The 23,499-nt window shown below is 46.4% G+C and overlaps 1 protein-coding gene and 1 pseudogene across 2 annotated transcripts in view; both read right to left on the minus strand.

Annotated features, from left to right (window-relative positions):
* The window catches only part of ADCY4 (adenylate cyclase 4), a 35,345-nt gene that overhangs the window by 3,749 nt on the left and 8,097 nt on the right, over positions 1 to 23,499 (minus strand). Inside the window, exons 6-24 of one of the 2 annotated variants that reach the window (XM_066631410.1) lie at positions 22,789 to 22,943; positions 22,564 to 22,675; positions 22,172 to 22,299; positions 21,065 to 21,223; positions 18,190 to 18,322; positions 17,501 to 17,683; positions 16,422 to 16,465; positions 15,645 to 15,731; positions 14,618 to 14,687; positions 13,542 to 13,639; positions 12,026 to 12,110; positions 10,805 to 10,942; positions 9,600 to 9,707; positions 7,679 to 7,863; positions 7,141 to 7,225; positions 6,263 to 6,421; positions 5,388 to 5,534; positions 4,301 to 4,408; positions 1,483 to 1,597 (exon numbers count right to left, since the gene is read on the minus strand). In XM_066631410.1, coding sequence (XP_066487507.1) covers positions 1,483 to 1,597; positions 4,301 to 4,408; positions 5,388 to 5,534; positions 6,263 to 6,421; positions 7,141 to 7,225; positions 7,679 to 7,863; positions 9,600 to 9,707; positions 10,805 to 10,942; positions 12,026 to 12,110; positions 13,542 to 13,639; positions 14,618 to 14,687; positions 15,645 to 15,731; positions 16,422 to 16,465; positions 17,501 to 17,683; positions 18,190 to 18,322; positions 21,065 to 21,223; positions 22,172 to 22,299; positions 22,564 to 22,675; positions 22,789 to 22,943 — 2,299 coding nt within the window. Of the gene's footprint in view, positions 1 to 1,482; positions 1,598 to 4,300; positions 4,409 to 5,387; positions 5,538 to 6,262; positions 6,422 to 7,140; positions 7,226 to 7,678; positions 7,864 to 9,599; positions 9,708 to 10,804; positions 10,943 to 12,025; positions 12,111 to 13,541; positions 13,640 to 14,617; positions 14,688 to 15,644; positions 15,732 to 16,421; positions 16,466 to 17,500; positions 17,684 to 18,189; positions 18,323 to 21,064; positions 21,224 to 22,171; positions 22,300 to 22,563; positions 22,676 to 22,788; positions 22,944 to 23,499 lie in introns of both variants that reach the window. The other variant, XM_066631409.1, reaches the window with a different exon arrangement.
* LOC136654908 (5S ribosomal RNA) lies at positions 15,513 to 15,629 on the minus strand (annotated as a pseudogene).

Consider the following 23,499-nt stretch of genomic DNA (forward strand, 5'->3'; position numbering starts at 1 on the left):
CCCCTTCAGAGCCATTCTGGATGGGGGGAGCAAAATGGAGGCAAACGCCTGGAACCAAAAGGAAGGGGTAGGGGCCGCTTGTATGTTGCAGTGAGACTCCCTGCAAAACTTAGTGCTTTGCATCCAGTCTAGATAGGCCACTACTTCTTTGGAGGAGGAGGAGAAAAGACTAAGCACACTGAATTTGAGATCATAAAAATTCCCCACCACCTGTGGACACATCAGCAGCCCTGAAAGAAAGCAGAGATGGGCAGGTTATACAGGGCAGCAGCTCAGGGAGGTGCCCAGGGTGAATCACGCTGCATTTTGAAGACTCGGAAAATACAAAATGCACACAACGGAAACCCAGCCTCAAGAGAAGGGGAGAAGATGACATAGAACAAATTGTGTGGGTTTGTCCTGTAAAGGTAAAAATTCTAAGAAAGGACAGAAATAGCATTTTCTAGAGTGCTCACATAGACATTGATAGTATCTCAGTTATCCTGGCAAGAGTCCTTTAAGGAGGTCAGCATAATGAACCTCCCAACCTATTTTGCTAATGGGATACGGCTGAGTGGCTTGTCTAAGATTATCTAAGTGCAAACTAACTGTAATAATAAATAGAGTATCAGAATGACTCCCTGAGCCCAGCATCCATCAAACTTTGCAATTCTTTTCCTTTCATTCACCACCTTACTAATTTTCTGAGAAAGGACACTTGTTTAACACTTGGACACTTTTGGTTCCACGCATTTGCCTCCATTTTGCTCCCCCCATCCGGAATGGCTCTGAAGGGGAGGGGGAGCGATTTGCACACTGCAGTGAGGACACTTGGGCAGGAGGTCTGGTCTAGAGGGTAGAGCCTCCATTTGCCTGAAGATAACATCCACAAGGTCGCCAGTTCGAGGCCACCCGCACTGTGCGACCTTGAAGCAGCTGACAAGCTGAAGCCGAGCTATTCCATCTGCTCTGAGCGTGGGAGGATGGAGGCCAGAATGTGAAACCAGATCAGATAGAAACACCTGAATGTTGTGGTTCTTGAAAGAAAGAACCTTCTTTCATTTGTAAAAATCCCTACGGGGGATTTAAATAAGCCTGCCTATGTAAACCGCCTTGAATAAAGTCTTGAATAAAGACCAAGAAAGGCGGTATATAAATACCTGTATTATTATTATTATCATTTAAATGTAAAACAGAATTGGAGAGGGGAACATTCTTTTGATGTTACAGACACTTGCCAATCAGTGCTGTATGTGGCCTAGTAGCACTGTAAACATTCAGAACTGTTATTTTTTCATTGTTTGACCCTGATAAAGATTACTTACATTCTTGCCAAACACAGGGAGGGAACTGCCAGAGTCCAGAGTCCCTTGCTGCTCTGAAAATATTATGCCCATCTCATAATAGTATGTCCGTCATAAATATGTTGCATCATAAATTAATCGCCAAGATTAAATTTGCATTGGGGACTTCCTAGCTCTCATAGAGTTCAGCCACACTTACCCACACGAAGCTTAAAACTGTTGAAGGAGTGCTTGTTGATAATGTCGAGCTTGGCCACCAAAGCCATGGCAAACTCCACCATGGTGCCCAGGTGGGTGTAGCTCCTCTCGGCATCCTGTAGGGATGACCCACCAAAATGTTCATCAGTATAAATCACCCGAAGGGGAAAACAAGACGAAACAAAGTCACCCCAAGTATTCCCAAAAGTGTAAGCAAAAAGAGGAGGGGAAGAAATGATCTATCTCAACTGAACAGTGAAAGCTACACAAAGAGTCAGTGACGACGTGAAACTACATCAATGGACACAAGGCCACGCCAACTGCAGTGAAAACAGGATACAAAGCTCAGTTGATGTGACCCAAATGTCCAAGTGAATAAATTGTGCAAATTCAAGGGGCAGGGGAGGGAACGACAACTCTAAGCACAATCCCATTCACATCAACAGTAGTCTAGCAAACTTACTGGAAAGAGGGGAGCCAATGACAACGGCAGTGCTGAGCAAATTGCTTCTGGTTTGCATTTATTAAGACAAGCTATTTCTTCAGCATCAATGCGCAAGTGATGCCTTGAGTGGGCAGGTCATAACTCAGTGATAGAGCACACGGTTTACATGTGGACGGTTCCAAGCTCAACCCCAACATCTTCAGAAGGCCTGAAACTCTGGAGAACCACTGTTGATCAGTGCAGACAGTACTGAGTTGGATGGACCAATGGGCTACTCAGTTACCCCACTAACTGGGCAAAAAGTGTGAGAAAGTGGTAGGAGAGCAACCACCCCAGCATGGAGTCTTTTCCAGTGGCTGCTGCTGGTGTCTGTTCTGTAATTTATTTATTTTTTTTAAGATAGTGAGCCGTTTGGGGACAGGGGGCCATTAACTGATTTATTTTGCTACGTAAACTGCTTTGTGAACTACTATAAAGCAGAAAATAAATATTACACCACCCGACACACAGTTTGGTGCCTTAAAAGTTAGTCCTATCCTTGGATATATTTGGAGCACTGATTTCAAAAAATGGCATCAGTTTTCCCCTATCAGCTAACTCATAAAATAACAGCACACAATTATATTTCTGCACATCAGCATCTAAGGTGGGTATGCCGTATCTCCAAAACTAGAGCGGATTTGGCCAAACCAATGTCATTTTTTGGAATCAGCGCCCCAAACATATCTAACTTCCAAAGTACTTAGTACAACATTTTTATGTTGTTTGGCAGTGCTGTTGTTGTTGTTGTTGTTACTAAAAATAGATGGCAGCTTCATCAGATACTTTTCTCTTTCAGCATCAAAGCTTTACAGTGACACAAAGAAACCACAATTTGTTCAATACCGCTCTCCCTTACTTTTGCAGCAGCTGGCCACAACTTATGTGCAGAAGCAGTCAATATCTAAACCAGCAAATGTTGGTACTGAAAACGGAGCACCACACTGATATCTGCAAGGTTTGCAAAGGAAGCTCAGTATGAGCAAGGCTCTCCTCCAACCTCCCAAATTATGTTGAGGAGTGTAAGAGTGTCAGACGTCTGACAGGTGGGCGAGGACTGGGAGATGCTCCACAACCTACACAGTTCCTGTCAAGACCAGGATGTACAGGAACTGCAAAGGTTACGGCATAACGATTGTATCCTGTCAAGATCAGGAAGATTACCTTTCAAATCCAAAAGATTAGACATTACCTCTCACCATCTCCAAGGCAAGGAGAACTTATTCAGCAATAATGCAGATGAACAAAACCTAGCAAAGGAAATGCCAGTCCACCAAGACCCCAATCCTATGGACCGTAAGGCACTTCCGCAACAGCATATACTTCCGTTTTGCTCTAGTGGCCCGGAATGGCTCCGGGGGGGGGCGTTTGCACAGTGTGGGGAGGCTCCCTGCAGAATTTAGTGTTTTGCACCCCCTCTAGCTACACTACTAGGAGGAGGTAATTGTTTGCCTGCCCAAGGTTTCCCCTGATCAAGATCTGGACACACTGTGTGATAGATACTTTGGTTGGATCTGGCCTCCAGAAGCTAGCACAGACCTCCACACCAGCCTAGCCGACTCCCAAGTCAGTGCAAACATGCTTTATAGTACGCTTGCAACACTTGGGGGCCTGCGCAGACGTATCTCCAGGTCAGAACTGTGTTGTAAAGAACGTTGCTAGTTAGAAAGATATGTGGGTTTTATGACAAAGGCCATAACTACTGCCTCCCAAACAGGCTACTCTATCTAGCACAGCAATTTTCAACCAGTGTGCCACGGCACATTAGTGTGCTGCGAATGATAAGCAAGTGTGCTGTGGAGGCTTGGAGAAGGGTTATGTATTAATAGGGGCATTGGGGGATGTGAGCCCCCCACCAGCAGCATAGTGTGCCTTGACAATTTTAGCACCTTGTGAGATGAAAATGGTTGAAAATTTGCTGATTGAGCATATCTTAGCACAGCACAGCTCCATCACGTATCTTGCAGCTCTTAACCAAATTGCATGTAATTTGTGTCATTGGAAATCTCTAGTATTTTTTTTTTTTTTTTGTGGTTTGACACATTAAACCGCATGGCTGCTAGATTGTGGAAACAAAGCAGCTCCTTCCCAGAACAAGAATAACATCTCAACCACAGAATTTGACTGAGAGAACTCCAAACCACATGGCAGGACCCACAGAAGTGGAATCAAGGAAATAGGCCACAATTAGAGGATTCTACAGCCCCAGACAAACCATAGGAAAAGAATGTCAACCCATTGGCACCAGTATCGGTGGACTGGTTGCAAGGATTCAGCCCTCCCAGGGATGATTTGCGAGCCTGAAGAATCATCTCAAAGCAAAAGAAGTTCCCACCTGTTGGCTGTCTTGACCTGCTGCCACATTTAAACCAGTGGCTGCCATGTAGGTGCTGCCGATGGTTTTGATCTTCTCCACTCCGCTAAACTTGGGCTTCAAGAGTAGCTGTTGGAACAGAGAGACAAGACAGTTGCCCGGTTTAGGGGTTGTGAATGTTAGAACAGCCTTCCTGGTTCCAATCAAAGCTTCAGCTGGTCCTGCTTTTTGTCTCCAGTTGTGGTAGCCAGTTACCCTCTGCCCAAAGAGAGAAGCCCCCAGCGTCAGTGATCTGAGATATAATATCTCTGATCAGGTATGTCTCGTTTAATTCTCATGGCTAAATGGAAATTCCTCTATTATTTTGCCTAATCTTTTTTTTTTTTTTTTAAGTACATCGTTCAAAGTAGCAGCCATCACTTTCATAGACTAAGCTAGCTCCCACATCTTTGGCATGCCATCTTCTCATAGGTAGGAAGATGTGTGGGTATACACACCCAGGTGTGTTTTTCCACAAATGAATATTCTAACCTGTCACACACACTCCAATATATTCTGCTATTGTACAATACAAACACACCATGTTTTTGAATGTGTTGTTTGCTTCCCTAGTTCAGTGAGTCCCCAATTTGGGATTTTTGTGAAGACAAAGGGTTAAAGATGCCTCTGCCGTACTTGTGGATGTTGACTTGGATATGGGCCCCCATGGTTAGTATGGATTAAAGGACTAATGATACATTTAATATGACCCATTCTCTGACCCTCATTTTAATGGGCCCCACTGATTTCTGTAAATGGCAGGGGCTTTTCTTGGTGGCCAGAGACCTCTGGAATGCCCTTCACTTGGCTCCCTTGCTGATGTCACTCTAGAAACAGGTAACAATGCTGTTGATCTCCTGTGCCTTCAGGAAACCATTCTTGTGACTTCAACCAGATCCGCTACACATCCGGACATTGTGTGGTTAAGATTTTGATCTTTAACTCATTCTGGCTGACTGTTAACTGACTGTTTTGTGCATGCATAAAAGTTACTGACACGTGACATTTCAAAAAAAAAAAAAATCTGCAAACAAAATTAAAAATAAACCAGATGCTAGAATCTCCGCACCTCGTCAAAGTCGGCAATGATCTCGTTGAGGAGTCGAAGGCACTCAAGGCCCTCGTGGTTGACGTTGGATTCCGAATAGAACTCTTTGAAGTCTGGGATGGAGGCGAAGAGAACACAGGCACACTCATATGACTGGTGATAAAGATCCTGCTGGCAGAGAAAGGGTAGGGAGGCATTATGGGTGCTATACGTGCCCTGAGTCTCCTAAGCTTATAAGCCAGAGTAGTCAGAGTATTGGTCTAGGACGCCTTACCCAGCCGTACAACTCACTGGGCGACCTCTCTCAATATTGCTTACCTCAAAGAGTTGCTGGGAAGATCAAGTGGGGGGGGGGGGAGGTAGAACCTCATATACCAACCTGAGATCCTCATTTGATGGGCATAATGAAAATGTAATGATAAATATTTCACACTATGGATATCCAATTTAGGGGGAAAATAATCCTGCCCATTATTTTAAAAACTTCTAGCTGACTCCTTGTCAGAACTGAGCTGTAGATACTTGCTGAATGGGTGGCAAGTCAGGTGGTCAGGGCAGAGCACAGAACAGGACTCAAAGACTAATCCTATGCTCCACCCCCCCCACCCTCTGCCAATATAGTTCATCAAAAAGGCCTGCACTGCATGCTGCAGGGGGTGGACAGAATGGGAGGCTTGGGAGAGGTAAGGTAAGATATTTCCCCTTGTCTCTGATTAAGCCTCCCAGTCACCAATGGTCTACTCAGACTGGTTCCAGCTCTAGGGCTGGGGCAAATCGAGGGAGAGAAAGGGGGCATGTCGGAAAGTGAGGAGGGGGCTGGAATACTAGCGCAGGTCTCTTCATTGGTGATCTCTTCATCAGAAGAACACAATGTCCAGATAGGCGCCAGGGCTCACCTCATTCCTCCGGTTCTGCCCAATGAACTGCTGAGCTACATCGGCCGGGAGCACGTTCTCCAACAGGACACGGTTGAGGTTCTCCATGGTCTCTATCTCTTCACGTTCTTTCTTGAACTTCTTTTTCCAGAGGAAGTCCAGGCGACAGTAGTACTCATTCTGAAAGAGCAAGGGGAAAAAAGAGTTCAGGTGATTTTGAAGTTTTTTAAAGCACTGTTAAATCAGCAGTTTTCAATGTTTTCCTTCTCATGGCACACTGACTTCTATGGACTTCTCTATGGTCTTCCTCCCTTGTGATTTCACTTCCGGATTCTGAGAGGCTTGTCTGGGTGCTGTGGCTCTGCTTCTAGGGCAACTGCCTGTAGTAACGGATTGTCTGTCCCACTTCCTGTACCAGCTCCTCCTCGTTACTACAGACAATTGCCCTAAAAACAGAGCTGTAGAACCCGGAAGAGCTCTTCAGCTATTTTCAACCACTGTGCATCAAACTCCAGAGGCACACCTGTGAACCCTTCGCGGCACACCAGTTGAAAATGGCTGGTCTATATAGTCCTCACCTAACAGCTCTATCCTACAAAGAAGTAAGTCACAGTGAATTCAGTGGGACTTACCTGCAGCTAAGCATGCACAGGTTGGCATAACAATCTTAAAGGCTGGAAACATGAGAAGGTTTGGAAAGAATCATAACATTGTCCGACAGCCCCTTCTCCCGTGGCAGAGAAGCCCTTAAGGATCAAAGGACCACAGAAAGGCAACCAAAGACAGCAAGATAGTTTCAGATGGCTCAGATGTCAAGATAAAACCTAAGTGAAAAGCTCAGGGCATTCATCACACCATTTCAATTGCAGCTCCACTTGTGGGATCAGAAACGGACCTACCTGCCTGGCCAGAGCCACAAGGGTGAAGAAGAAGAGGAAGAACGAGATGGTCCCCATCATCTTGGGTTCCTTCAGCACCCCAGGCCTTCAGGAGAAATGGATTAAAGAAAAGGAAGTGTCAGTCTTGTGGCATTTCTCATATACTTTGAGTCAAAGGTCTGCAAGAAGCAGTCTCTTCAGGTGGTGTTCACAGAAGCACATGTAGGCAGTCTGAGCTCTTGCTGTAGCTTATAGGGAATTATTCGGGGAAGTGTGCCCTACTTCCATACCATTTCCCAAGAGAACATTCCCCACTTTCCCTACACAAAAAAGGGACTATAGACTGTGAAATTCCAGAGTTCTCTGCACCTCTACATGTTAAGCAGGAAGCTAGTCCTTCATCTGTGAAGGAGTTCCAGGAAGTGAGCAGAACAGGACCACTACTCTGGTTACATGAACAATTCCAGTGAACACAGCAGATGTTTGGGTGTTCCCAGACTCCACTTGGCTTCTGCTTTCACACTGCAAGGGGGTTGTGGATTCCATGAGGGCTGGTTACCTGAGCACTGTCTGGTTGGGATAGAGGTGGGAGACGTAGCAGTCAGAGAGCCACGAGTGGGTGTGAAGGAACAGGACATTGTAGACCACAAGGCAGAGCATCAACATGGTGAGCTTGAGCTCGAAGTTCATGTGGAGAAAGAGGGAGCATGACAGGAACCCCAGGATGCAGCAGTAGATGTAATACTGGAGGAAGAAGAGGGCAGGGCCAGAGGAAGAAGGTGACAGGCTGTTAGAGGGGACAGGCAGGCCCATAGCCAGGATTCTCAAGGTGGGGGGGCAAGCATTTTTTCAGGGGGGGGGCAATTATGTCAAGTATCTATACTGGTGTGCAAAATGAAGGATAAGTATGAAGAAACATCAAAGACCCATAACGAACCCAAATTTCATTAGGAGGATTTTTTTTTAAAGATGCATTCATTATCTGTAAAGCAATCTAACAATGATCTGCATAGAATAAATGCATCTCTGTATGCAATGTAAAATCTATTTGTCTACATAGAAATAACATGCAACTTGTCCTTTCATATTGGACACCAGTGCAATACACAAACTTGCAACTCTGCAAAAGTAAAACATATCACTATGATACCAGTAGTATTTACTTGTATTGAAAGCCTTTCATTTGCTGATGACAAAAGTAAATTTACCTAAAAGCAAGAGGAAAGATATTGAAGTAAAACATAGCAACGCCATGGAACATTCGTTTTTTACATTATTCATTACTTTTAAAAAGCAAGGTACAGAAGATTTGAAACTACCTAGTAGAGCTGAATTCTCCTATCTTTCTGAGAATTGAATCTTCTTAGAACCTTTTCCACACTTAAATTCTTGGTTCTCTGTAGATCAAAAGCTAGGTATACTAAATTAGCCATTCTTGAGTGAGACATTGATAGTCTTTGAGGTCTGTTAATTCGTGTAAGCACTGAGAAGGTCGATTTGAGAAGGTCACAAAAATGGTCCATTCAAAATCTCAGGTGCCATTGCCATGCTTTTCTCTCCCCCCCCCCCATAGAGAAAAGCCCTACCAGACCCAAACAGCAGAAATGGCCCATCCAAAATCTCCTCCCTGCTCACCCCCAAATGATGCCAGAGTCACTCAGCAGCAGCTTCTAGGGTCCTGCAAAGTGCCTGCACAGCCACTCAGCTTCCAAGAAGGTGACTGAAGGCACTGAGCACATTCCCTCCAGGCTTTTTCATGCCCGACTCTCTGGTGTCCTCTGACTATCAGCAGGCCACTATGATTGGCCCCTAAGGTGAGTTACTAAGCAACAGCAGCCTGAGCTAATTGGAGGAGGCTGCCTGCAGGGAGGGGCTGAGCTCTCAAGGAACAGGAGCTAAATTGGAGGACATTCAACCACATTTACATGACAACTGTGGAAAAAATGCCAGGGGGGGGCAAACTGCTGGCTGGGGGGGAACCCCCCTGCCCCCCCAGCTATGGCCCTGGGGACGCTACAAAGGGCACCACCAAGGAACCCAGAACAGCAGGGCCAGCGCTTTAAGCCAATTGGACCAATTGGGTCCTGTGCCTCAGGGGGCCCCACACTAGGGTCAAAATAAGAAATAAAATTAATATTTTTATTAAATCATTTCACAGTCACTAAAACAAGTGGTTTGGTGACTATTTACTCGTCAAAGTCAATCTACACATTCTGTTTGTTTCCTTATACGGCTTCCACGTACACAATTTTATATCAAAATATGATTGGGTCCATTAACTCGCATACATTTTTTAAGCACACATTTTGATTGCTTTCCATACTACCCTAGAGATCTAGAGCCTATAATACATTTTACTGATAGCTCTCAGATTCTAAGACCTTTTGGCTGTGAATCTGGGGCCTTGCCAAAAAATGCTTCCAGTTGGGTCCCGCTGCCCCTAAAACTGCCCCCGAAGAATGGATTAGCCCCATACTTACAGGTACACTGAAGAGGGAGTTAAACCAAATGAGCTCTCGGGTCACGTTCGTGCCCACGGTGGTGGAATTCTGGAACTGAAAACAGCTAGACGTCTCTGGCATGAAGAACTGAGGGACAGCAATAGGAGAGGGTGTGTCAATGGGGACAGAGTAGAGCACTAGAGCTGAGAACCAGTAAGAAGACCCCATTTGGATCCAATGTCCTGCACCTTGATTTCTTCAGTACCTAATGAGTTGCCTTTGGGAAGCCCATCAGCAGGGCATAAAATCAAGGGTTCTCCCATGCTGTTGCTCCTCTATGGGTGTTTAAAGGTACACTCTGTGTGAACATGTTCTATTTACCCAGCCTGGCTAACAGTTGCTGACAAGCTAATCCTTGATCCATTTTTACTGCAAATTCTCTTAAGCCATGTAAGCAAGTGGCCAATGCCATATCTTGTGGCCATGAGTTCCTTTGGTTTGTGCTGTGTGAAGACATGCTCCTTTCTCTCTGCTTTGAATCTACTGCCGGGCAATCCCGTATGCCAGTATTATGAAAAATAATTCCCCATTCGATTCTGTGCTCTGAGGGCCAGGCTATGGACAATCAACAGAATCAAGGTACAGAATATCTTTCCTAGGCTGGGATACTTCCAAATGCAAGATGGAGAAGACTGTCTCTTTGCCTGTTTCCTTGCAGCAGGAAAATGAACCCTCCCTGCAAAGAGAAAAGTAGCCTCTCTAGAATCAACAGTGTCCAGGGAGGGATTTTCATTCTTCATGGAAACATTAAAAGCAGATCTCCTCACCCCATACAACCTGAAGTACAGGTTCCACTAAATCCCTTGAATCTGTGTTCCTGCCAGTACTATAAACTGGCTCTTTTTCTGGGTTAATTAATCCAGAATAGTCACCTCCACCACTGCCCTTCGACTCCATACTCACTTTCACTAGTGTGCATTAGATTCTTCAATGAAAGTCTAGGGGAGGAGATACCTCCTCTCAGTACAATGAGAGTACATGATTCAAGTTTCTGTTTTCTTCTGGGTGATTAAAAAACACCACCACCACCCCAAGAATCCTGGGCTCCCAACTGTCCTGCCCTTCCTCAAGCCTGCCCAGCTACAATCTCTTTCTGGAAAGACCCTGTCTACCCTGGATGACCTGCCCCAACCCAAGAAACCAAAGTCACCTCTCCCCTCCATCTCTTTGTGGCAGTGACATACCAAATTCAGGACAGCCATGGTGAGGACCACAAGGATGGTGGCGATGCCCAGGGAAACTCGTAACCAGGGCTGGGTGCAGACTGTGGCGGAGATGGACGGGACCCAGTATAAGACCTTCGGACCTTTCAGGAAACACTTCTAATGCAGAGGGGTGGAGGCAAAGAAGGAAACAGCATTTTTAAAAGTTTTCGTTCAGAGCCTGAACAGTCACCTCTTGCTGTAGCAGAGGCTGGCATGTGTGTTGGACTACATGACCTCAAGGCCCCTTTGAACCCTTTATGTTTCTGTAATCACTCGAACTACAAGATACAAAGCACAGATTGGACTGCAGGTTGGAGGATCCCACAGTCAGCACTGCAGGTTCTGAGGCACTGCTCTATACAGTACTCCATTTGGAATCCTACAGCACACTGTGATGGCACTAGGTGTGATCACCGCCACCAGTCCTGGAGGCTCAAGGGTTGACCAGAATGTGTGGGCTCTCTGAAGAGCTCTTGACCAGTGCCAGACCTGGCTGATCCCGGATGCCAACCCCGGAGCAATGTTGTCATGGGGGGGGGGTGTTCAGGGGGTGCAAACTGTACTGGGTGACACCATCAGTGGGTGACACCAAAATGGCCATCTTTACAATTTTTGTGCAGTGTTTCAGGGTTCGACCATGTCACCATGTCTTACCCATCTGAGAATATGAAAGAAGTGCCATGAAGGCCAAGAACAGAGGGTGGGCGGAGGGCTTATTGGACCCCATCTTCTGCAAGAATCATCACAGAGGATGGTCCTTCCTCACCTTGAAGGGCACCTGCACAGTGGGGGTGGGGCCAAGGTCAAGTTACCACACTGGGGACACCAACCCTTGTGACACCACTGCCCCAGAGGAACAGAGCTCTTCCCTCACCCATGTGTTTCTTCCTTAAATGACTCCCCCCCCTTTCTGTTGTATTATTGACAAGACCACCAGAGTCCCACCACCAGAAAACAGCTGAGGAGAAACAGAATTTGCTTCCCTCAGCAATACTACCACTTAGTATGGATTCTGACATGTTCCTTTGCTATACCAAGAGCCCCTGCAGTGACAACTTCCCCAGCAGCAAGGACCCAGTCAATGAAGTCTCCATCACCACAGTGCTTTCTCAAAGCTATGTCCCCCAAGCAAAGGAGGTGCAGCACAGCCCTGTGGACTCCTCGACAGAACAGTCCGTAAAGAGACCCAAGGTGACTTACTGCCAAGTGACCAGCAAAGCAGGTCAGCAGGAGGAGAAGAAAGAGGAAGAAGGAAATTCCATAAGAGATCCCCAAAGCTTCTGTCCTGGATGGAAAGAGATAACAAGGCGTCAAACTGGCATGCACGCACATACTTTAGATCTCTTGCATTTTTGCTCGGCTTGTAATCCTGGAGAGGAGCCAGGAGTGATGGAAGGCCTGAGAAACTTCACTTTGTAACTGTCAAGTTCAAAAAAAATAGTCCTTTTTGGTCTGTTGGATCTTGCTCAGGATTATTGCCCATCTCTGGTCGCTGCTGGAGGTTGGCCTGCCTGAAAGCCCCTGAGGGCCTAACTGGCTGATTCTCCCTCTGCAGCAGATAGCAGTCATGAGCTGCCCCACTGTTGCCTTCTCCCACCCTCCCCATCCACAGTTGGGTTTCCTCAGCCCATGTGCAGAGCGCAGGACAGGAGGCTGAAGGGTGCTTCTTCCTCAGCACCCCAGCAGTGCTTAAGAAGTGTCCTTCAATCACTCCATGGGGAGGGGTGTACACACACATGGGTGCACACACATAAGCCCCCCCCCCAAGACCCAGGCATTGGCTCATCCATTTTCAAGCTTTTCTTGACAGTCATGAGGACTAGAACCTTATTGCTCATTTCAATTAAGGTCAGATTTGAATAACGGCTGACTTTCTTTATATTTTTAAGGGGATGACTCTTAATTTATTTTATTTATTTATTTACTTTATTTATACCCCGCCTTTCTCCCCGAAGGGACCAATTATACCTTGCTGCAACCTCTTTTTACCCCATCGTAATTCAATCCAAACCTAAGCATCTTCACTCAGGTGTAAGTATCAAACCAAATGTTGTGTCATGTGTCCACTTAAAACAAACACTGAGCAGTAGCCTGAACCCCCCCCTCCCATGGATTGGGACCACAGCAGGGGGCATGCAGGCTTTAAACCTACCACTACTGTGGGCTCGATTCAGATTAGGAGACCTGCAGTTGCATTTTGCCATGGAAAAAGGCTCCCACTCGCACCGACGTGCAAGAAGTTTATGTATGGCTACACAAATATAGAGAAGGATGCACTCATGCCATCTATCCAAATGCCTTTCCTCATTTCTGCCATCCCATTTGCAAGTGGAAAATGTGATTTGTGGGGGAGGGGCAGACATATTTCAAAAGGTTCAGTTGCAGCTTACCACTTGCTTATAGTGGTTATGCTTTTATTCTTTTAGGATGAAGCAGCAGGACTGTCCTCACTGGAAACCAGTTCCTACTATCTGTTGTGATCCCCTCTGCACTCCCCCTCTCCCAAGAATGCCCGGGAATGATGCTCCAAAGGCCCATTTGCCCAGCCTTGTCTCTTGCCTGCTGCTTCAATCAGGATGCAAGCTTTGCCCCAAGATGCTTCTGCAACATCTCTCGCAGCCTATAGGTTCCCAGCTTGACAGGCAGAGTTCTCCCTCCACTGTGGGACAGTCCCACCTGGTTTAACAGCCACCCTGCCCACCCCAGTCCTCCTTACTTGTAAGCCACAAGGATTTGGATAAGGAAGTTGGAGACAAACACCAGGAAGGTGCAGGCTGTGTAGTAGTTGAAAGACGGGAGCGCTGAGAGTCGGTACTGGAGAGGACAGGGGAGAAATGAAGAATGACCATAAAGGGCAATTGTGAACACAGGCGAAGGGTCATCTCTGTACAACGTCGCTGCCAGAATGTGCATGGATTTTGCTGGCTTGGCCTAGACTGCCTTCACCCTGTGCCATCTGCTCATTCATCACTCACTCTCTCCAATGTGTATTTTCTTTTGTCTTGTATTCCCCCCAAAATGAACATATTAATCCCTGCCATCAAGCAAAATGTCCACAAAGTCTAGCACTTGCCTAGGAAGATGCCTTAGGGAAGCTTCCACACAGGCCAGGAAGATGAAGGCTTCCACTCTTGTTTGTCTCTAGCATCTACTCACATACTACTCCTAAACATGGAGGTGTTATTTCTTTGCTTGCTTATTTGGGGCAGTTCTATACTACTTCACATCAAAAACTCCATTCAGCAAATAGGACTAGCTGCCACAATTTCAATTGTACCCTGAAATTTTTCTTTGATCTGTCTTAGATTCACTGTCACATATTTTGGTAAAGAATCTCAAAAAGCAACTGTGTGAGCTCTACTTAAAGCAATGGACATTCAATTATCACAGGAGGCTGTTCTCCATACCCAACATCTGAGGAGGCACATGAGTCTTTTCAGTGATGATGCTCAGACTGTGGAACTCCATGCCCCAAGAAAACCAACCAAATCTCTCCCATATCTTTTTTTTTTTTTTTAAGAGATGCATGATCAGGTAAGACTGCTCTCTGAAGCTGGTCCTACATTTCAGGCCTTTGGGGGGCAAGATGCAAAATTCAGGCAGGGGAGCAGAGCTCACCAGGCCCAGACAGTGCTTCTCCCAGCCACTGACTCCCAGTCACTCACTTCTCCACTGATTTTTTTTAATGTAGATGCCTCCACCAGGGTAACTCCCCTGACATCTCACTTTCTCATTTTAAAGAGAATATTCTAAATTATTTTTGACCAAAGTATAAGGCCCTCTCCGATTCACCTCCTTCTCAAGGGATTTCTCTTTGAAGTATAATGTGATGCGATTCAAATCTTCGGATTTCTTCCACTGCCTGCAAGGAGAAGAGAACAAGATGAGGAGGTCTTGCTATGTTGATACATTTCCACCTGCTCTCACCTATCGTCCTCCCCTGGATATGTGGAGGCCAACTGGGCTTATAATCCACACATTCACAGCAAAAGAGATCATGTACCTTTCATCCAACCATTAAACCATCATACATTAAAAAGTTCAAACCCATCCCACCCCACCAGCCTACATTTCCCCTCCCGGTGTGCGAAATGTAAGTAGGCCACACTCATTCAACAGCGCTCCACCCTTCTCTTTCTATTCATTTCTTCCCCCTGATCTTTGCCTTACTTCTCTATGGAAGATCAGCTGCAACAAAAGATGAACTCTGTGAATATTTTGTAGAAGAGGAAATGTTGGTGGGTGCAGCTTCTCCCAGCCCTGGAACACGGTGACATGATAAGACGCACCCAGCAAATTCCCTCTTCTGCCCGATGATTTCAGTTATTGGTCCTCCTGGTTTGACTGACCCATTTGCAGGTGGCAAAATGGGATGGAACCTTTTGGCAGATTTCAGGGGGGATTGGGGGGAACCATGGGGGTGTAACCACCAGCAGCATGCCTCTGGGCAGCCATCAGTCATCTTTCATTGCCCAGTAAGTTCCCTGGGAACAGAAAATTGTTCTATGGGGCTGCTGCAAAACAAGTATGGCAGCTCTAAGAGGTGCTTTGCCATCTACTGCATCTAGGCACCCTGTTTTGCCATTCCGCGCCCCTTCCCTTTTCTTCCTCTAGTATTTCCCTGGGCCTCTTCCTGCCTCCTTAAACCAATAACCTGATTGGTTGGTTGGCAACCTTCAGTCTCAAAAGACTACAGCACCTGGTATTCCCAGGCGGTCTCCCATCCAAGTACTAACCAGGCCTGACCCTGCTTAGCTTCCAAGATCAGACAAGATCGGGCATGTGCAAGGTAACAGTTGCTGTCAATCCAAGAACCTACTTTTGGGAGTTTAGCTGTTCCAGAAGTTGGAAGAACTTTTCATCCACACCTTCCAGCTCTTCATCTGGGCTCCTGGGGGCACGACCCCTAAAATACAATTCAGGAGGGGAAAGGAGAAGAGGATAAAAGACCCTGCAGAGCGATGCAAAATGAAGGGCAGAGCTTCAAAGTTTTCAGGAAAGAGGCACCACCAAATAAGCAGCTTAAGGAGGGCGCTTAGCCCAAGGAACATGGCAGGATTCAGATTAAAAGTTATAGTCTGCTGTTCATATTCACAGAATTATAGATTCATAGAGGTGGAGGCAGCGGTATCACTAGGGTTGGTGTCACCCAGAGCGGAGCAAGGGGACGGCAGCAATCGGGACAGGTAAAATGGAGTGGGGAGGGAAACAAATGGAGCAGAGGGATGGCATTAGCAGCTGGAAAAGTCTCTTCCTGATGTGGAACCCAGATCTATCTGCCAGGTAGACCTGGCCTCCTGGTTGGCTGGCCAAGAAATTTCTGGCTCCCCTCCTTTGGTGTTGCCCCCAGATGGTGTCACCCAGTGTGGCCTGCACCCCCCTGACCTCCTATAGTGACACCACTGGGTGGAGGGACCTTCAAGCTCACCAAGTTCAGCACCCTCCCACAGCTCCAACATCTTGATTGACAACTCTCCAGGCTCCGTTTAAAGACCTCCAGAGATGGAGAGTCTTCCACCTTTGGCCATGCTTCCACCCTGTCTTACCATCTTCTCATTCCACCTGCTCCCTTCCTCCAAATGCTACCCAGCCTTACCTTTCCAGGGTTTTCTGCTGGTTCAAAGACCCCAGAGAGATCTCCTGGAAGGAGACAGAAAAAGAGACAGTCACCATTAGAAACACGTTGCTGATATCCCTCAACTATACTCATGTGTCATACAACTGAGCCTGAGCAGAGTTATCAGAGTATTCCTGGTCAAGGCAACTTTAAGAGAAACACACCTCCTGCTAGCATAAGCACCCATTTTATACCAAGCTGATTTATACAGTGTCCAAATGTACTAAATCTAGTCCAAACAGACTTGTGGCAACACTTGAGGGAAGGAATTTGGGGTAGGGTATTTATTTGCATCCTGGACAACTGCGTCCTGGTCAAGTGCATCACAGTCATTGGCATCACGGAACACTCGTGTCTGGGTTTGGTTCTATTTTTTTGGAGCACAGTGGTTGCATCTTTTTAGATTGTGAGCCCTTTTGGGACAGGGAGCCATTAGATATTTGATATTTGATTTTCTCTGTAAACCGCTTTGTGAACTTTTGTTGAAAATGGGTATATAAATACTGTTGTTGTTGTTGTTGTTGTTGTTGTTGTTGTTGTTGTTGGAACATGACTGGAAAACTCTTCCAGATTCTGCAGTTCTGATTCTAGAGCAGATGCCAGAGAAGGAAGAAGGATAATTCATTGCTACAGTCAGTCACCCTAGAAAGAGAGCCACAGAACTTGGAAGAGTGTCCCAGAAGTTGGAAGTGACATCACAAGAGATGAAGAGCACAGAGAAGACTACAGAGGTCAGTGTATACCATGAGTAAAAAAGCATTGAAAATTGCTGTTCTAATCAAAGCTGCCAGGATCATGAACCTGCCCCCTCTGGAATTCAAAGCACTTGCTCCACCACTGAACTATGGCTCTTCCTTTGCTTGGGACTTGTTGGCCCCACAACGAACTGGCCACTACCCAAGTTGGCATTTCACGAAGCCGTCTTGGTCTTCTTGACTTGGAGAGTGCAAAGGCACAGAGGATCTTCTCAATTCTCTGACACATAAAATATCACCGGCAGGACAGACTTGCTAAAGTGGTTGGACAGTCATTGCAAGTTCGCCATCTGCTGGACATACCGAGTGATTGTTCCTGACAAATCCCGCCTGTTCTGCTGGAAGGCTGTCCAGGTGGTTCAAGTTGGCAAAAGGCTTGGCTGCTCCCCAAGACTCCAGGTAGCGGGTCATGCGGACTGAGGCCCTTATCTTGTGGCTCTCACCTGGCACGGGAGAGAGGGTGTCATTGGGGCTTTCTTCTTCTGCCTAAAGATCAAGGAGATCAAATGAGCGATAAACACCAGTCAGCAAAGCTACTTATTTGTACCCCTAAGAACGTAAGAAGAGCTCTGCAGGATCAGGCCAAGAGCCCATCTAGTCCACGTTCCTGTATCTCACCGTGGCCCACCAGATCCTTCGGTACACAAGACAACAAGGTACCTGCATCCTGTTGCCACTCCCTTGCATCTGTCATCTATATGACCCTGTGGTCTATATAGTCATATTGAATCCTGTGCCTGGAGGAGCCCCACACTGGGGCAGTGAGAGGAGTGCCCATAGACGGCTCCAGCATGGAGGTCTCTCCCAGTCCAACCTCAAAATACCAGGGATAAACTCGTGTGCAAAATATCAGCACTCCCAACTGGGTTATGTCCTCTCCCCAGCTGGAGTGAGGACTCTGTGACACATGGATTGCCCCTCTGTGCTACATGCACCGATATGGGTCAGAACTAGTGGCATTCCCTTGAAGAAGCAGTAGGAGCCCCTCTCACCCTCGGATCGATGACTAAGAAGCTTTTGATTTTGTTCTCTCTCAGGTAGAGGTCCCGTTGCAAGCAACACACTTCCTCCACAGCGTAGGCACCACCCAGGTGTGACAAGGTGGCCTCCGTGATATGCACCCTCCTGAAAGGGAAAGGGAAGACCTGTAGTTCTGGAAAGCAACAGAATAGGGCAGCACAGGACACAGCAGAAGTTCTCCACCCATCATTCCCTGTGCAATGCTCTCAGCACATGGGGCATTCCCCAAGTACACAACCAAAGGTCACTCCACACCTACTTTGTCTTTGCCACTGGGAGGCAGCAAAGGCATTTCTACCTAGGCACATACCTCATCTATTCACTAAGCTATATGGTAGGCAACCTTCAGTCTCGAAAGACTATGGTATTGCGCTCTGAAAGGTGGTTCTGGAACAGCGTCTAGTGTGGCTGAAGAGGCCGATTCGGGAGTGACAATCCCTTCCACGCTGGGAGGAAGTGCAGTCTGTCTCTGGTCTGTCTCCCTGGCTATGGGCCTTCCTTCTTTGCCTCTTAGCCTCAGACTGTTGGCCAAGTGTCTCTTCAAACTGGGAAAGGCCATGCTAAGCCATGCAGTAATAGCTGGTCAGTCACTCTCAGAAATGTGCTCATGTCACCTTCTTTCCACCCTCCAAGGAGCAACCCTGATGCATATTCCATTAGGACTCTGCCTTCATTTCTCCCTCTTCATGTTTACTTAAAATTATCAAGGCACCAGTAAAATGTTGCAGTGTTCCTTTAAGACAGGGTTTGTCAACCTGTTCAGGCAAAGGGGCTGGACATTGCCAAGATTTTCAAAGCCTCCAGAAGTGGCTGTGTGAAGCTCAGCAGTTTGCCACAAAATGAACAGGGCATGGCAGGGGCATGGCAGAGCTGCCTGCCCAAGCTTCCAGAATCCCTTAGCTGCTACACCTCTCAAGCTGAGCTCCACGCAGGCTAGGTGGCTTTCAGTGGTGAGTTTGATCTAGCCCGCAGGCCATAGGTTGCTGACACCTGCTTAAGATCAACCAACTTCCATGAGAAGGCCATCCTCAAATCAATGAATGTGGGGTAAAAGATGTAGAAAGCGGTCGTATATGGAGTTCTACCATTGGTTTGTCTAGCTCAGTATTGTTCTGCACCAGGTGGCAACAGCTTTGCAGGACAAGATTCAGATAAGAATTTTTATCTGCATGACCAGGGGATAGGAATTTGGGATTTTCTGCAGGCAAAATGCAGATGCAACCACTGAGCTACAGCCCTTCCTAAAGTCATAAATGGTCACAAACAAAATTTTCCAGGGTTAGTCATGCTCAGATATACATCCCCCTCTATACATTACTGAATAGGAAGATGGAGATCTGGGATCTCATCAGAATGAAAAGGCCTCTGCTCAAACTGCAACAAGTGGTATGGAGTTGTTATGAAGCCAATATTCTGTTCCAAAGTCCACTAAAACTCAGTGCAACACTGAGATGTGGAAAGTGAAATACCATATTTTGCCAGGCACTACTCAACCCAGTCATGTAGTGGTTAGTTTCAAGCAAGAGCTTGTAATGACATCATTTTGTAATGACAACACTAAAAAAAAAAAAAATCAGCTTTACATTTCTTCATTGGAGCGAAATGTTTTGTCCTGCCTTTCTTTTCTCTTTTGAAACTTATCATATTTCATTTAAAGTTCCAACACATTTCATCTCAAACTCTTGGAGCATGTTGCAACAGTTTTAAAACAAATGCATAAAAATTGAAACACGAAATTAAAAAAAAAATCCCAAACAAATATATAAAAGGTACATTTGGTTGCTGTTTTATAACTTTATCCTTATCATTTAACCCTCTATTTTAAAAATTGTTTGTAATGTTTCTTATTCATATGTTTTTAGGGTGGTATACTTATTTTTTAATTGTACACCACCTTCAACATAGGAAAGGCGGTGAATGTGATTGGTCTGTGGAACTCCTTGAAACAGTATGTGGTGATGGCATCTGGCCTGGATGCCTTTAAAAGGGATTGGACAAGTTTCTGGAGGTAAAATCCATTACGTGTTACAAGCCATGATGTGTTTGTGCAACCTCCTGATTTTAGAAATGGGCTATGCCAGAATGCCAGATGCAAGGAAGGGCACCAGGATGCAGGTATCTTGTTATCTGGTGTGCTCCCTGGGGCATTTGGTGGGCTGCTGTGAGATACAGGAAGCTGGACTAGATGGGCCTATGGCCTGATCCAGTGGAGCTGTTCTTACGTTCTTATGTTCTGAATGAATGAATGAATGAAATATGCATATTTGCTTGAAAGTAAACCCCACTGAGTTCAACAGAACTTACTCTCAGGTAAATTTGTCTAGGATTGTAGTTTCACATAACATGAACTACACAGTGCCTCTCATGTCACCCTTGTAAAAGATGATAGCCTTCACTCCTGGTTCTCAGACTTTTTAGCATTGGTGCCCCACTTAAAAAAAATGTTTCACTTTACCAGTAGCTCGTCTCTATGGCTATAATGGTGATTGGGCAGCAGTGGTCCCCCCCAAGTAGCAGGTTGTTTAACCCTTGATGCACAGGGCCTAATCTACCCTATCGGTTTTGCAAACAACCAAAAATTGGGTCGTTGACTCACCGACCCACAGTTTGAGAACCACTGGCTTAAACAGTAACTTATGCCCTTAGGCATATTTCTCAGTTTGCCTCCTGCTGAGCTTGATGCTTCTTCTGAGCTAAAGTACATTTGAAAAAAGTTTTCAGGGTGTAAAGTTTGTTGCAGTTCTTCCCTGCACCACTAGAGGCCAGCATTTAAGCAAGTCCACAAGAAGATGAGCTCCTCCAGGTACCATCTGAGAGCATCCCTGCTCACCATCTTGTTTCTCTCACCCTGGCAGGCCTCCAGCTTCCATGTGATTGGCTAATGTCACGTCGTCAGACCAGACGTCATACTGCCACTTCTGGAGTCCAATGACCCCACACAGGACATCTCCGGAGTGGACCCCCACTCTCATGTTGATGTCCACTCCGGTGGCTTCACGCAGTTTCCTGGGGAGAAATTCAAATCAGTTTAATTAAAATACTCAAATAAGGAGAAAGAGAGAGGGAAAGAGGGAGAAACACTGACAAAGACTAGCATTTCCATAGTGCACTTTTTCAAGTGTGGTAAAATGTTAATTAATTAGTTAATGGAAATATCAAATCAGTAATACTCTAGCAGTACAATCTTATGTGTGTTCATTAAATTCACTGGGAGTGGTTCCCAAATTTATAGCAGTGGTTCCCAAATTTACCACTGCTGCAGCACCCTTCATCCATTGTGCCCAGACGTGGCGGTGCCATTGCACGAAATCTCACGTGATCGCACAAGATTTTGCACCATCTCAGCCTGGTGAGCTGGGAAGAAGAGGCCACACAGCACTCCTGTGAGCACAGTCTTGGCTGCTGTGGCACCCCCACAGGGGCGCTATGCTGTCTTCTTCCCAGCTCACTGGGCTGAGGCTGTGCAAGATTGCAAGAACATGCAAAACATGCAAAACACATGTTGCAAAGACAGAACAAAAAGGAGGGCAATACTGCTGGATCAGTTTGACGTTCAGCATCCTGTTTTCTCTGTGGTCAACCAGAGGAGTTCTTAGAGACCCACAAGAAGGGTGTGAAAAATCTCAAAGCAGGGGATAAGGCACCGCTTTTCAACCAGTGGTACTTCAGAGGAAGCAGGTGGTAGTTGCCTACACCGATGGTGACCACATGGCATTGCCCCCCCGACCTGACCCCATCAGAAATGGAGATGGCTGGGATTGTGGGGCAGCGGCTGGCCCTCTAAGCTGGCAACCATCATCACATCCAGTGGCAGAGAGTTCCATAAATGGATGATGCCTCATGTGAACAGTTTCCTGTCTTTGGTCTGCTGCCCAGTTTTTTCACACAGATGAAAACCAAACTTTCGTGCTCCCCCTTGCCCTCCGTGGCACAAACAGTCTCCCTTCCACTCACCTGATGGCCTGGCACATATCAAGACCCATCTGGATGCAGTTCTGGGCATGGTTGGGCAGTGACACAGGCAGCCCTGAGACACAGTAGTAGCAGTCACCCAAAATCTTGATCCGCATGCACTCATTGTCCTGCAAGGCAACCGTGATTGGTCTGAAATTTTCCTTTTTTCCATGCCAGCATCTCACCTAGACAATACGCTCATTACTTGTTAATGGACTACAGTTGCACTCCTTGGGTACCAGAGTGCAACTTCATATTTCTATGAGGGTACAATTCTAACCAACTTTCCAGCACTGGGGTAAGGGCAATGCAGCTCTGAGGTAAGGAACAAACATTCCAAGGTATGGGGCAGTTTGCTGCCAGGAGGGGGGAGGAGATGCGCACCTACTCACCTTGGCAATCTGGTCAAACTTGCCAAACAGTTCATTGAGCATCAGCACCAGCTCCTTTGGGGAGCACTCACTGGCCAAGAGTGTGAACCCAACAATGTCAGCATATAGGATGCTGCAGGGGGGAGAGAGAGAGAGATGCTGAGCTCCACACCTATGGAGCGGAGTGGGAGGATTCCGGTCTTCTTTCCTGCTTTTACAGGCTGATGGAGCCGAGAAGCAAAGTACCTGACATTTTTGTGGCGCTTGACGTAGAGGTTGTGGAAGTTATTGGCACTTTCGTGCCTCCGCCGGGCCCGGCCCCCATCCCGCAGCCGCTCAATGATCTCAGCCTTCATCTCGAAAGCAAGGTAGGCAGGAAGGATGGAGAGAAGCAAGTGTTCCTAGAATGGTCGGCAAGGTGGGGAGACAAACAAAAAGAGATGACATGTAGCTCCCAGCATTAAACTATCATCATACCAAATTCCAGAAGTACATCAGCCCCATCAGGACCACCATCATCCACATCTTCCTTCCTATGTGACCCAATCAATATCTGAGATCCTCCTCCAGGCTCTCTCCAGTCCACTGACTGCACTGTGAAAGGGTAGTGCAGATGGAACAGCTGTTTCAACCATGACCCTGTGGAATCCTCTCAGGAAGCCCACTGGGCTCCATCCCTATGATCACCTTTCTGTTTGATCAAGATGTGGCTTTGGCGGAAAGACTTTGGAGGGCACCTGAATGTTGGCTGAGATGTTCCTCCACGGCCCGGTTTTTCTTTTAGGTGCTATGACCACAGAGTGATTCTGTTGCATTCTGTTGACTTATATTCTGTATACCATTTTGTACTCTGTCGATTTGAAGTGGCAGCATGTCTCTTTTTAAAACTGTACTGATATTGATAAATATGATTATTTATTTATTATTTATTGATAAATAAATGATAAAACTTTCATT

Source organism: Tiliqua scincoides, chromosome 5 (assembly GCF_035046505.1).
Source record: "Tiliqua scincoides isolate rTilSci1 chromosome 5, rTilSci1.hap2, whole genome shotgun sequence".
NCBI lineage: Eukaryota > Metazoa > Chordata > Lepidosauria > Squamata > Scincidae > Tiliqua > Tiliqua scincoides.